General features: G+C 50.5%; 1 protein-coding gene across 4 annotated transcripts in view; it reads right to left on the bottom strand.

Annotated features, from left to right (window-relative positions):
- TOGARAM2 (TOG array regulator of axonemal microtubules 2) overlaps positions 1-14,807 on the bottom strand; it is a 78,338-nt gene that overhangs the window by 20,250 nt on the left and 43,281 nt on the right. For all 4 annotated transcript variants that reach the window (XM_011737881.2, XM_011737879.2, XM_011737880.2 and 1 more), the window contains 5 exons: positions 14,439-14,603; positions 10,066-10,216; positions 9,174-9,279; positions 7,997-8,232; positions 5,369-5,527 (listed from right to left, as the gene is read on the bottom strand). In XM_011737881.2, the coding sequence (XP_011736183.2) occupies positions 5,369-5,527; positions 7,997-8,232; positions 9,174-9,279; positions 10,066-10,216; positions 14,439-14,603 (817 nt within the window). The remainder of the gene's footprint in view (positions 1-5,368; positions 5,528-7,996; positions 8,233-9,173; positions 9,280-10,065; positions 10,217-14,438; positions 14,604-14,807) is intronic.

Raw genomic sequence — 14,807 nt, 5'->3', positions numbered from 1 at the left:
GAGACAAGGCTAGGGGCGAGGAGACTTATTAGGAGGCCACCATAATAGTCCAGGCAAAAGATTGTGCAGGCCTGAAATCAGGCAGTACAGTGAGGATAAGGAAGCACAGTCCAATCCAAGAGCTGCTGAGAAGATGGAAACTACAGGATTTGGTAGCTGGCTGGAAGTGAAGCAGGAAGCATCTAAAAATCATAAATCATATTTCATTCAAACCTAAGACTCCATTAATTGTAAAAGGCGCCCTTACTTTATTTTCCACTAAGGAAAATCAGAAAAATAAAAACTGGTGATTTCCGCAGCCTCCAATGACACTGACCCATGTGAGAAGGCAATCTTTCTATGTGCTGTCTCAGAAACAGAAGATAGCATTGCTTGTCGGTATTTTTCTTCCTTAGTTCAGGTAAAGTTCTTAGTGATTGCTTTGCAAAAAAATGTGGGAGTTGGTCATTCCTTCCACAGTGAGAGTTTGCTTCATTGATATCTAATGGATATCCACTGATGTTGCCATGCCTTTTCTCATATACAATGATGATTCATTTCAATTGCAAATAATAGTGTAATATTCCTAAGAAACTTTAAACAGATTAAACTCAATGATTCTCCAGAGAGCATCCTGGAGAATCACTTCTGAAAATAGATTTAAAAGTTTACAAAGAAAAGCTCATAGTGTGGTTCCTACAATGGAAAACTTAATTCAGAAAATAATACTCTGAGCGACAATGACTAAGTTTGTGAAGGTGCAGATAGTATAACTACATCATAAACTGGGCACAGTGGTGCATGCCTTGTCTCAGCTACTTGGGAGGCTGAGTCAGGAGGATTACATGAGCCCAGGAGTTCAAGGCTGTAGTGTGCAATGGTCACACCTGTGAGTAGCCACTGCACTCCGACCTGGGCAACGTGGCAAGACCCCATCTCTTAAAACAACAAAAATGCCTATGTCATAATCACTGCCTAGCCCAACTGAAACCCAACAGCAACTGTGAAATGCCTGTCATTGTAAGATACATGCCAATTTTAAAGATCTTAAAATCAGGGAAGGATGTGTGTCTTGAAATCAGTGAAGTATGAGAGTCCCCATTTTGCCTCTTGGGTGGCTCAGTAAATAACAGTCACTTTTAATGATAGAGAGAACACAGAGAAGCAGACTTGGAGAGGAGGCAATGAGTTCATTTAGGGACACTCAGCACTGGAGATGGCAGTAGGACATCAGGTGGTGGGTCCCATGGAGGCTTTAGAAATAGGGGACTGGCCGGGCGCGGTGGCTCAAGCCTGTAATCCCAGCACTTTGGGAGGCCGAGACGGGCGGATCACGAGGTCAGGAGATCGAGACCATCCTGGCTAACACAGTGAAACCCCGTCTCTACTAAAAATACAAAAACTTAGCCGGGCGAGGTGGCAGGCGCCTGTAGTCCCAGCTACTCAGGAGGCTGAGGCAGGAGAATGGCGTAAACCCGGGAGGCGGAGCTTGCAGTGAGCTGAGATCCGGCCACTGCACTCCAGCCTGGGTGACAGAGCGAGACTCCGTCTCAAAAAAAAAAAAGAAAAAAAAAAAGAAATAGGGGACTGATGCTTGAAGAAGCGTCTGGACTGGAGGGCAAGAATTGAGAAGCCTCCAACTTTGCTGGTGGCTGGAGCCACCAGAAGTGAAAGTCAGGAGAGGGAGATGAGGACTAAAGACACCTTGGCAGCACCTACACTCAGCTGGCAGTCAGGGGCAGAATGGTCACAGAGGGACAAGGAGAATACCCAGAGTACAGTGCCATGGAAACCGGGAAAGACAGAGTTCTAGGAAGGAAAAGGAAACGTAGTCACCACCATCTAGTGTGGGGAGAGGTCAGAATGGAGAGGAGCAGATCTGGAGAGACTTTAGACCTTGATTTCCATCCCTCTAACAACATTTAAAACCAACAAACAAACCAAAACCTTCTACGTCTTTTTTTTTTTATGTTGTATGGCAGTTACACAACACTTTATTATATAGTAGATGCTCTAGGAGATGCTACACAAAGGATGGTTGTTTATAAACATTTCATCCCATTCCTCCAGTCCCCTTAAAGTGACCCTTCAAAGCATTTGCCCCAAGTTTAATGGCAATGTGATTTATGTGTTTTTTTTGTTTTTTTTTTTTTGAGACAGGGTCTCACTCTGTTGCCCAATCTGGAGTGTAATGGCCCTATTTCAGCTCACTGCAACCACTGCCTCCTGGCCTCTTATCTCAGCCTCTCATGTAGCTAGGACCACAGGCACATGCTACCATGCCCAGCTAATATTTTGGTATTTTTTGTAGAGACAGGATTTCACTGTGTTGCCCAGGCTGACCTCAAACTCCTGGCCTTAAGAGATCCACCTGCCTTGGGCTCCCAAAGTGCTGGGATTACAGATGTAAGCCACTGTGCCTGGCCAGGCAATGTTTTGTTTGCTTGTTTTTGTTGTTTTTGTTTTAATTTTTTATTTCCATAAGGTTATTGGGGAACAGGTGGTGGTTGGTTACATAAGTTCTTTAGTGGTGATTTGTGAGATTTTGGTGCACCCATCACCTGAGCAGTGTACACTGCACCCAATTTGCAGTCTTTCATCCCTCAACCCCTTCCCACTCGTTCCTCCTGAGTCCCTAAAGTCCATTATGTCATTCTTATGCCTTTGCATCCTCATAGCTTAGCTCCCACTTATGAGTGACAACATACAATGTTTAGTTTTCCATTCCTGAGTTATTTCATTTAGAGTAATAGTCTCCGATCTTATCCAGGTCGCTGCAAATGCCGTTAATTCATTCTTATTTATGGCTGAGTAGTATTCCATTCTGTGTGTGCATATATATACACACATATACATACATACATATCACAGTTTCTTTATCCACTCGTTGATTGATGATGTGGCCTTTCGGCTGTTTTCACATTTTTGCAACTGAGAATTGTGCTACTATAAACACGCATGTACAAGTATCTTTTTTGTATAATGATACCCAGTAGATACCCAGCAGTGGGACTGCAGGATCGAATGGTAGTTCTACCTTTAGTTCTTTAAGGAATCTCCACACTATTTTCCATAGTGGCTGTACTAGTTTACATTCCCACCGGCAGGGTAGAAGTCTTCCCTTTCACCACATCCACGCCAACATCTATTATTTCTTTGGTTTTTTGATTATGGCCATTCTTGCAGGAGTAAGCAAAACCTTCCACTTCTCCACTGAGATTCCTCATTTCAGCAAACGGCACTATTATTCGCCACTGTTCAAGGTAAAAACCTAAGAGCATCTTCAGTTCGTCTTTGAAACCCTTACCACCTGCATCCTGTCGGCTCTGTCTTCAAAATACACCCAAAACCACTCACCACCCTCCAGTCTGAGCCTCCAGCCCCTCTTGCCTGGACCGTGGGGCAGCCATCATCTGCTGTTCCTCCTGCCTTTCTCTCTCACTACCAGTCCTGCAGCAGCCAGAGAGCCTTTTTTTAAATCATAAAGGCTAGCATGCGTGTAAAGAAATACTCAAACTCATTATTAATAAGTGGGGGGCAAAGCACTCTAAAACGATGATGAGCTGTCATTTTTACCCATTAGATGGATAAAAATTAGAAATCCAGAAATTGCCACACGTTGAGAGGCTGGGCAGGAGGGAGGCAGATGCGGACCTCAGGCAGGGCGGGGCTGCTGGTGCACACGTGCGCCTGACCCACAGTCCTGCTCCTGGGCACGTCCGAGGAGGTGCCACGCAGCATTGTTTGCAGCAGGGAAGAACAGGAGAACTGCAGGCACTACATCCCTCAGGGAGCACCCTCAGACATGGGTACCCTACAAGAATGCCTGGCCTGGAGCTCAGCCATCCAGAGTGGGCACGGCCTCTGAAGCCCCGACAGGTGCCACACGGTCTCCAGTCGGGGCGGGGATGGAGTGAGGGGTGGAGACCTACACACTCATCTAAATGGATGTGGTAGTAATAAGCCCTGAACTGAGGAGTGTGAGGAACTGAGCCCCAGCCCTGGCTTTTGAAGACAGTCAACCAGATCCTCTCACTCTCCTGCTTAAAATCCCCTAACACCTCCTCATACTTCCACTAAGAAAACTCTCCAGTGACTTCCAATCACACACCACCCAAAATCCCAACTTCTGACCTTCGCCTAAGAGAATGTCCCTGACCTGGGCCTGCTGCCCACCCTCACCCCACCGCTCACTCACTGTGCTCCACCAGGCTGGCCGTCCCCACCCTTGGACCCCAAGCTTGTTCCCATCCATTTGTGACATTTCCTTTGCCTGATTCTCAAAGAGCTGGCTCCATGTAGCCATTCAGCTCTCAACTCAAATGTCATTCTTAAAAAAGGCTCTCCAAACCCTCAATCTAAAGCAGCCCCCAGCCTAACACCATTGCATTGCAGCCTCTACCTCCTGGGCTCAAGAGATCCTCCCACCTCAGCCCCTCAGTAGCTGGGACTATATGTGTGCAACACTACCCCTAGGATTTTTTTTTTTTAAGTAGAGACAGGATCTCACTATGTTACCCAGGCTGGTCTCAAACTCCTGGCCTCAAGCAATCCTCCTGCCTTGGCCTCCCAAAGTGCTGGGATTAACAGGTATGAGCAACCACATCCGGCCTATTTTTTCTTTATATACCTGATATGTATCTAAAATTACTATAATTATTTATTTATTATCTGTCTCCCTCAACTAGAAAGTAACTCCCAAACAACAGGGGCTACATTTTTCTTATTCACTGCTGTGTCCATAATAACAAAAAGAGTGATCCTTAAATATCTCCAGAAAAAAAGGCCTGAATGGTCTTACAGAGAACGGTGCTGGGGTGAGGTAGAAACAAGAGCAACACTCAATGGGTAGAGGGGAAATGGAAGACCAGAAAGTGGAGGCAGGGAGTCAGGACCCCTCCCTGGATGGGCTTGGCTTGACGGAAGGGATGGGACAAGAGCTAAAAGGAAAGGAGCCGGGCGCGGTGGCTCAAGCCTGTAATCCCAGCACTTTGGGAGGCCGAGACGGGCGGATCACGAGGTCAGGAGATCGAGACCATCCTGGCTAACACGGTGAAACCCCGTCTCTACTAAAAAATACAAAAAATTAGCCGGGCGCGGTGGCGGGCGCCTGTAGTCCCAACTACTCGGGAGGCTGAGGCAGGAGAATGGCGTGAACCCGGGAGGCGGAGCTTGCAGTGAGCTGAGATCCGGCCACTGCACTCCAGCCTGGGCGGCAGAGCGAGACTCCGTCTCAAAAAAAAAAAAAAAAAAAAGGAAAGGACACAGCTTCCGCCCACCTGCCTGTCCCTCCAAAAGATCCCAGGGAAGCTGAGCTGTGTGCTCCAGGCCCCTCAGGGCTGGCTGGTTGGTTGCCTTCTCTGCCCCCAGGCCCCTGGCCCTATCCTACCTGGTGTCCTGGTTGGAGTCCTGGGCCAGCCTCACCAGGTTGTGCACCAACATGTCTGTGCTGTCTCTGGAGCCCGAGAGAAGCTTCTCAGCACCGATCTGCTCCAGCACAGCTGACAGGTGCTCGGCTGCATATTTCCGGACCAAGGGGCTCCGGTGGCTGAAAGGAAATCATGGCCCCGGGGTCAGTCTCAGGATAGTGGTGTGGGAGTCCCCAGGCTGGCAAACGTGGATCTACCATTGCAGACCCATGCTTCATGCCAGCCAGGGGCTCCAAAACTACCTGTCCCCATGTGGGCTGAGGGGAATCTTTGAGGAAAGAGCACTCACTTTCTACTAACAGGGTGACAGCAACAACAGGAGAGGGAAGGAAACCGACATGAAGCTACACGATGTTCCCCAATACACCGTATGCCTCCTGTTCCAGGGAGCTTCCTGCACACATAACCTTCCTTTTTCTAAATACTCTTCTCCATCTTCCCTCCACCTAGAAAAGTCCTACCTAACCAACGTCCCCTCTTCCTTCCTTCCCCAGCCCCACAGGCAGAATTAGACGTCACAACCACTGCCCAAGGTAGCTGTCTTTGTCCCCGGGGAAGGACAGTTGCACCCTTTGGGCCCACATCAGGCTGCCAGCTCCCTGTGGGCGGGGACCAGGTTTCTGTCTCTCTGGACTAGGAAGTAACTCCAAAACAACAGGGGCTTCATTTTTCTTTTTCACTGCTGTATCCATAATGACAAAAAGAGTGATCATTAAGTATCTCCAGAAATAAAAGGCCTGAATGGTCTTACAGAGAACGGTGCTGGGGTGAGGTAGAAACAAGAGCAACACTCAATGGACAGAAGGGAAATGGAAGGCAAGAAAGTGGAGGCAGGGAGTCAGGGCTCCTTGCTGAATGGGCTTGGCTTGACGGAAGGGATGGGACAAGAGCTAAAAGGAAAGGACATAGCTTCCACCCACCTGCCTGTCCCTCTGCAGGATCCCAGGAAAGCTGAGCTGCGTGCTCCAGGCCCCTCAGGGCTGGCTGGTTGCCTTCTCTGATCCCAGGCCCTTGGCCTTGCCCTACCTGGTGTCCTGGCTGGAGTTCTGATTCCCCCTCTGTGGCAACCCCACTGCCCTGCTGGTGCCTGACACATCCCTGGCGCTCAGCAGGAGCTTAATGCATGTTTGCTGAACTGAACTGAGAGAGGAGGGAGACGAGGGATTCATGGGTGAGTTGGTGACCATAACAAGTGGCACCTGAGCTCTATAAGAGAAACCTGTCAGAACAGCACCTCTTTCAAAGGGCCTCTCTGTTCATACTCCATCAGAAAGCACTGACCCTTTTGTCCCGTACAGTCCCACCCCAGTGGAACACAGCGGGGGACATCAGAGCTCTCCCTACTCAGCTTGGTCCTTGGACCAGCAGCACTGGCATCTGAACCAGAATCTGCACTTCAGCAAGATCCCAGTGGACTCAGATGCAAAAGCCGTGACCCTGGTTCTTGTTGACAGTGATCAATTGCCTGTCCCTCCATGCCAGCACCTTTTATCCATTATCTCACATCCACCTCATTAGCTACTATTATCATCATCATTCTGCAGGTGAGGAAGCTGAGCCAAAGGGAGGCATCCAGAAAAAAAAATGCAATTCATTTCTCCTAAGTTAATTATAGACACAGTAAGCACTCAGTGAATGCAGGTACCGGCAGGCACCATTCTAAGTGTGCTTTCATGAGTCAATTCAATTCCTTCTCATAACAACCTCATAAGGTAGACACCATTATTATCCCCATTTTACAGATGAGTCAACTGAGACTCAGAGAAGTGAAGTGACAATCAGGATGTGAACCAGGTGATGTGGCTGGGCAGGATCTCACCCTTTGCAATATGCTATGGTGCAGTTACTAAAGGTCTCCCAGCTGGTCCAACAGGCCCCCGGGGCTACTAAGAAACCTCATGCATCGGTGCAATGATCCACGTATGGGGTGGAGAAGCCTTTTGCTCTGTGGGAGAAGCGGCTTAGGAAATGCTTTTGGTTTTGCCTTTAGTGTGGGGTTTTAATGACAGGGAAAACAAATCTGCAGAAAAGCTCCAACAGGAGCCCAATACCTTCCCCTCCCCAGGAGCAGATCCAGTGAGGCAAGCTGAAAAATGAAACTTTGCGCCTTTCTCACTGGCCCACATTTCATCAGAAAGCAACACTGCTCCTGCGGGTGGCAGGAGCTCCAGGGCCCACGCTCAGGCTGCCTCGGCAGCCCTGTCTCCCGGGGTGCTCCCACAGCCATGGTGTGCTCCCCAGCCTTGGAGTGCAACAGCCCCTTCCTGTTCCAGCCAGAGCTCCCTGCATTACCCCGGCCCGGCCGATGAAAAGTGGGAGAGAAGCCTGGTGCCCGGCACAGGGAAGCAGGGGTCTTCTTCCTCCCCTAGCTAAGTGGAAGGCACCTGCTGTGAAGTCTGAGGTGGGCCCCTTCTTCACTCTGAACCTCTGACCCATCACCCCGGCCTCTAGCATCCCGAGGGACCCCCTGCAGCCTCACTCGCCTGCTTCCCTCCCTCCCTGGACCCTTCTTTCACATCCCAGGGCCTCTCCCCTTGCCTTACCCTCCCTGACCTCCCCCGCCCCTCAGACAACAGGCAGCCACATACTAGACACCCGCCGAGGTGAGGACCACCAGGGAGCGGGCAAGGGTCACATTCTCCACCATGGCCCTCAGGGACTGGCCAGCTGCTCTCCGGATGAACTCGCTGGTGTCCCCCATCTTCTGCAGCAAGCAGCGGGCAATCTCCTCGGCCTCCTGGTCCATATTCTTCTTCAAGGCCTGGAAGAGGTCTCCCAAGGTGGTGATGGCCAGGCAAGACACCTTGGACCGCAGGTTGGTGACCTTGGAGAGAGGAGAGGGGCCCTCCAGGGTGCTGGACCCTGCCAAGGGCTCTAGGACGCACGGAGAATGGGCCCTGCACCACCCTCTTCCTCCACCCCCACCCTTCCCCTGACCTAGGTCTTGCCACGCTGGAAACGAAAACCCTGCAGCCGCTCTGAGCAAAACTGTCCCATTTCATTATCATCTCAATTATTAATCCCGTCATCATCATGACCATAGGAAATGTGTACACTCTGTCTTCAAAGCACTTTTACAAAGAATGTCTGATTTTATCTTTGCAACTACCAAATGAGAAGTAGGTACCATGAGAAGCCCAGTAGTGCTGACTGAGGCTCTAATTAACCTGGGAGAACGTAACTATTTTTCCTGGATGCCTCACTTTGCAAAGGAAACAGAGACTCCAGGCCACATGCAGGAAGGCAGATGCTCCCAACACAGCCCAGGCCCTCGTGTGTCAACAAAACAGCGTCCTTCGTATTCATCCCCTGACCCCCACTGGAGCCCCCCGCTCCCAGAGCAGGGCACAGCCTCCACGTGAGACCAAATGCAGCCTCCTGCCTCTCTGGACCCAGCTAGACCAAGCTCCAGAGCCATGAAAGAAAGGCTTTGGGAAACATTGCCACTGCCCTGGAGTTGGGGATCTGGCCCAGGACACTCCATCCCTCCTTAGGCATTTTCAGTACAGAGGACCATGCAGGCCAACACGTGGGCACGTGGGATTCTAATTGTTTCCATTCCCAAAGATTACAAATAAGGAAACCCCAGGCTTGTTTTCCAAACTGAGAAATGGGTGGCTACCTCCTACCTCAGTGGCTGAAGGCTGAGAAATAGGCAGGGATCCCCATGTTCCTGGAGCCACAGCCCCTCCACAGCTGCTAGCGGATTGCATCGAGCAGCCGCGGTGGGGCCAAATGCACAGCACACAGGCTGGGGGGCCTCACCTCCCCAGTCACCGCCAAGCACACATCGTGCAGCCTCCCGGTGAGGACCTCTGAGTGACAGGCTGCCAGGCGCTGGATGCTCACCAGGCCCTTCTGCTTCATCTGCCTGAGAAGCAAGGCCAGGCCCTGTTGCAGGCGGTGGGGAGGAAGGAGCCCCACCCCTCTGCAGACTAGGGGCCCCACATCACACAGCATCACGGTCCACCCTCACCCACAGCAGGGTGCCATTGCATGGCCTCAGAGTAGAGTTTCCTGGGGTAACACCCTGGCCTGGAATCCTAACCACTCAGTAAAAGCCAGTTTTATGTGGCCCCTGGCCAGCCCTCAGCTCTGACAGTGCTGTATGGAAGCCCACCCCCAGGACCTATCTGGGTCCTCGACGCAAAGCCAACACCTTCAATAAAAGGCACTTGAACAGGGAGGACTAAAGGCAGGGAGGGCTCCTCACAAATGTTCTGGAGCCTGAGGCATTGCTTTGCTCATGACCACGGTCCTGTGTTCCCACAGTGGGAGGAGCGCTTGGAGCAGATTCAATTTCATTCAGAGAAATAAAGGGTTGCGGCCTTTCCTGGGCCCCACGGTGTAGAATCAAATGCATCCTTGCCATGCCTGGCTTTGGCACATCACAGACATCACAGAGCCATGCATAGGCTGCTTGGAGGGTCCCAGGGCACACCCATGAAGCCAGGAGCACCTCACAGTCATGCACACATGCACATAAACACACGCATATCTACATGCATGCACACAGTCCTCCCTCCAAACTGGCTTTTACCCTCCGTGGTGCTGCAACCCCAGAGTGGGAGAGGAGGGAAGTTGAGGGGCAGAAGCTATTCTGCAACAGCCCCTGCTTCTGGCCGGAACACAGCACATGGCGGAGGCATCTCCTCACCAGTCACTGCTGTTGAGGCACTGGAGTGCATCCATCAGCCCCAGCTCCGGGTTCGAGAAAGGCCTCAACTCCTTACAGCCTCTAAGATCCATCTCCTCCTCTTCTTCCCATTCAGGAGAACCCAATGTGAGCACCGCAGGTAATGAGTTAGCTGCATTCACAGGAAAGAAACAGCAGGCTTCACACAGCAGGACAGGCAAGAGCCTGAGTGGCCGCTCCTGCCACCGCTCACCTTGGGAGGCCATGCCACCACCCTGAGCCCACCTAACAGGGAGGGTGTACAAGGGGAAGTGCCTGGTGAGGCTAAGAACCCAGCGCCTGGGCTTCCCTCCCCAGGAGCCATGAAGACCCCCTCACTCTACCTTTGACTGACTTTTCCCCTTCCTGCCCTTGCCAATGTGATTCTTATAAACAGACTTGTGATAAGCCACGTGATGTCATGGGACAAAACCCCCCCAGCCAAGGGGACACCTCCAAACCTGCCCCATCTGTGGTGGAGTGGGGCCCCCTCAGCCATCAATGAATGATCTCCCTACTCACTTTGGTGGCAGTCTAACCTCATCCCCAACCAGAGGCCCATGTGGTCAGCGCCTCCTCCTTCCCTCCTGCTATCCAGCCTTTTGTGAGGTTGCCCACGAGCAGGGAAGGGTCCAAGAGCAGATGGCTGGAGGAAGGCAATGTAGCTAACTGGCACCCACACGGTCCAGATGCAGCCACACACGCAGCAACCTACAACAAGCAGGTTGTCATGTTTCCTAGGCTCTCCTGCCCTGCGGACAGATGCTGGAATCAGAAACTCCTAGGACAGGAAGGAATCTTACAGGGCCTCTGTCTAGCCAAATGCCCTGATCACACAGTTGAGGTCTCAGAGGCCCAGAGAGGGTGGGGGACACTCCACAGCCCCTCAGCTCCTCTGTCAGCACAACCAGGACAAGAAGGTTCCCTTCCCAGTCCAGAGCTCTCACTACCACATCTTCCTTCCTGGCAAGTTTTCTTCTGAGCTTCACCTCCACCAGGATGATTTTCATCACAGTACATCTGGAGGTACTGGGCAAGTCTGAGTGGAGAAGAAGCCCTTTACTGAATGTGGAGGCACAGCCGGGCACAGTAGCTCACATCTGTAATCCTAGCACTTTGGGAGGCCGAGGCGGGCGGATCAGCTGAGGTTAGGAGTTCAACACCAGCCTGCCCAACATAGTGAAACCCTGTCTCTACTAAAAATACAAAACTTAACTGGGCATAGTGGTACACGCCTGTAATCCCAAATACTTGGGAGGCTGAGGCAGGAGAATCGCTTGAATTCGGGAAGCGTAGATTGCAGTGAGCCGAGATCATGTCACTGCACTCCATCCTGGGCAACAGAATGAGATTCAGTCTCAGGGATTAAAAAAAAAAAAAAAAAAAAAAAAAGTAGAGACACAAAGCCCTCACTCTTGGACTCTCTTTTCAGCACTGCCCTTGGCAAGTGGAACGGTCTCTTAATCAGTTCTTTCAGTCACTCTCTGAAAGGCAGACGGTAACATCCAACCTCCCCGTCCTTCCCTGGGCAGCACGGACATGAATGACATGCTGTCTGCAACGCTCTCAAAATGAGGCTCGGTCTTCTGGAGAGAGCAATCCAGCCTCCTGCCCCGCTGCCCCCCCTTCCCCGCCTTCCCCACACCCTGCAGGGGCATTTAGCATCCACTGGACTTAAAAACAAACCCACAAAAGGCATTGGCAGGGGGCCTCCAGCCTCCAGTGTCTTGAGGGCTTGTGTGGCCTCCCCCTTTGCCCTATGTCTGACAGCTTTCCTGTCAGGTTCATATTTGTGCCTTCTGGTTCAGTCATTTCTATTTTTCACACACAAAACAGAAGAAATTGAACAGATCCTGAGCTGAGCTCACCTAAACCAACCCAGTCTCCCAAGAATGGCCAGCTCCTTGTTGGAAACAGTGAGTTCCTCTTCAAAGTTCCCACCTGTCCTCTATTTTCAAAGCTTAACTTCCTTGCCTCCTTGCCCCTAGTTACGGTAAACAACTTTCCAACCATTCCCAATCTGTAACCCACACCCGTTCCCAATCTGTAACAACCCACATCTGATCCTTATTTGACGTCCTTAGTTCCAAAACTGCTCTTCCTGCTGCTGGAGCCCCACCCCCACCCCACCCCCATGTGAAGTAGCCAGTCGGGATCAGCTTAGATTGTGCCGTCTGACCCCAGCCAATGGGGACCGGACACAGTAGTAGGGACTGACTGCGTTCGGGATAAAAACCGCTTCCCTCCTTTGTTGGGTGTGCTCTCGCACACCAGAAGAATGAGCAGCAGCCTTCTGCAGAAGTAAATTTGCCTCGCTGCGGAAATCCTTTATTTGAGTGCTCATTTTCTTTGTGACTCCTAGCTCTTATTTCCAACACCCTCACAGGACATATTAGGAGAATCAGGAGGACAAGCAGGTGTACAATCCTGAAATACTATCATTTCCAGCCAGACTAAAAACCCAAACTATAAAGCAAGTTAAGGGATTCTTCATTCACTGTGAGGAGAGAGGAAGATGAGGAGGATTCGAATGAAGCTTCCAGGATGGTTGTAAGAGGAGAATGTTGGCCTTTTTTTCCTAACTCCAACAACCTAACCTACTTGATTTTATTTCTGCCTACCTGCTCACCTGCCAAATATAAACAGTTCAAATAAAGAGGGACAACAGATTATCCTCGGTCAAGCATCACTAGCCAAAGTCTCAGTCTAGTGATCTTTAGATGGTGGTACTACCAGGCACCATGACCTTGAGTGACCTTGGGTGGCCTTTACATCACTAGGTCTCAGTTCTGCTGCTGTAAAATGAGTGGGTTGGCCAGGCATGGTGGCTCATACCTGTAATCCCAGCACTTTGGGAGGCTGAGGTGGGCGAATCACTTGAGGTCAAAAGTTCGAGACCAGCCTGGCCAATATGGTGAAACCCCATCTCTACTAAAATACAAAAATTAATTGGGCCATGGTGGCATGCACCTGAAGTCCCAGCTACTCAGGAGGCTGAGGCAAGATCACTTGAACCCAGGAGGCGGAGGTTGCCGTGAGCAGAGATCACACCACTGCACTCCAGCCTGGGCGACAGAGTGAGACTCTGTCTTGAAGAAAAAAAAAAAAAGAGTGGGTTGGGTTATATAGATCAATAGTTCTCAGGATCAATCATATCATTCAATTACCACTTTCATGATGTTTGCCATATCTTTCAATAGCCTGCCCTTTCATTTACATTGTACTTTTCTTCAAATCACAAAAGAATTTCAAATCCTAAAGAATTTAACTCTAAAGGGAACTTTCTGTCACTACCATAAACTAACATTGTCATAGAATACGATAAATATTTACAATGAAAGTAAAACATTGTTAAAAACTCTAGCTGAAGAATGTGCAGGCAGCTTCTGTCTTTGAGCCTGAAAGAGAATCTCCTTGTTTAAAAAGACAGGTGCGACCATGATTGTAAGTTTCCTGAGGCCTCCTCAGCAACAGAAGCGACTATGGTTCCTGTATAGCCTGTGGAACTACGAACCAATAAAACCTCTTTTCTTTATAAAAAATAATAAAAATAAAAAGAGAGGTGCTAAAGACTGGCACCAAATTCAGACTTTCTACTTAAGACAATTGAAAGGATAGAAAGAGAATTGAAAAGGGAGGTGAGCTGGCATTATTTATAGCATGGAAATTATATGTCTATGATCTAGTCTATGCTCTAGTCTATGATCATTTACCATCACATCCCACACTTAAAGAAACTCTGAACCAAGCTGACTGTTTTTAAGTTTTTTTCACTAGCAAAATCTTTCCAAATGAAATCTCACATGAATGCCCAGTATACAAAAAAAAAAAAAAAGAGGCAAAATAGAAACTCCCCTGGTAGAATGGGGACAGAATGTCCCCATGTCCCAGGCATGATTCCTGAGGTGCCCTGGTAGAAGCTCTGGACCCTCTGATTCCCGTCTGTAGCCAGTGCTGTCCAGCCCTGACATTTTACGAAGCAACAGGAAAGAAACTGAGGTCTTCCCCAATCCTCTCATCCTGTTTCTGCTGTTCTCAGCTGCTTCCTTGGGGGCTGTTGTCTAGTGTCTTTGGCCCTGGTGCACTGGTCACTCCTCCAGGACATGTCACACAGGCTGGGCACATCACAACTCCAGTTGTGATATCCTGGGTCCCCAGCCCAGCCTGTAGACAATGATGAGTCCCTGACACTGTTTCTCTCTCTGGCAAGGCAGCCACCACCCCAGACTGCCTCCTGGTCTAACATGGACAAGGGGCGGAAGCAAAACCGCCGAGGTCACCTTTGCCATGCCTCAGGGCATCCCGAGGCAGCATAGGCAGAGGGATACATGTGCCTGCCAGTTGGGCCTGCCCACCTGAGGCGTGGCGGACAAAGCGGGGCTCCTGCTGGCTGACGGGAATGCTGGGCAGGGAGGTCCGGCTGGCCTGCTTCCTCAGGATAACGCTGACATCGTTTCTGCGTGGGCCACTCAGCCTAGTGGGCACAGACAGGGTCCCGCTGCCTCGGAGGGGAAGGAGGCCTGTGGACACAGAGAAAGTCCTAGGACTAAGCAGGTCTATTTTCCCCTGGCCTCAATGTCCTCCTTTGCAAATGGGCCCATGGCTGGCCACGGTAGCTCATGCCAGTACCCCCAACATGTTGGGAGGCTGAGGTAGGAGGATGGCTTGAGGCTAGGAGTTCAAGACCAGCCTAGGCAACAAAGGGAGATGCCCATCTCTACAGA

Source organism: Macaca nemestrina, chromosome 13, assembly GCF_043159975.1.
Source record: "Macaca nemestrina isolate mMacNem1 chromosome 13, mMacNem.hap1, whole genome shotgun sequence".
Lineage (NCBI taxonomy): Eukaryota > Metazoa > Chordata > Mammalia > Primates > Cercopithecidae > Macaca > Macaca nemestrina.
The sequence above is the reverse complement of the archived record's forward strand: the minus strand, read 5'-3'. Positions and strand labels throughout refer to the sequence as shown.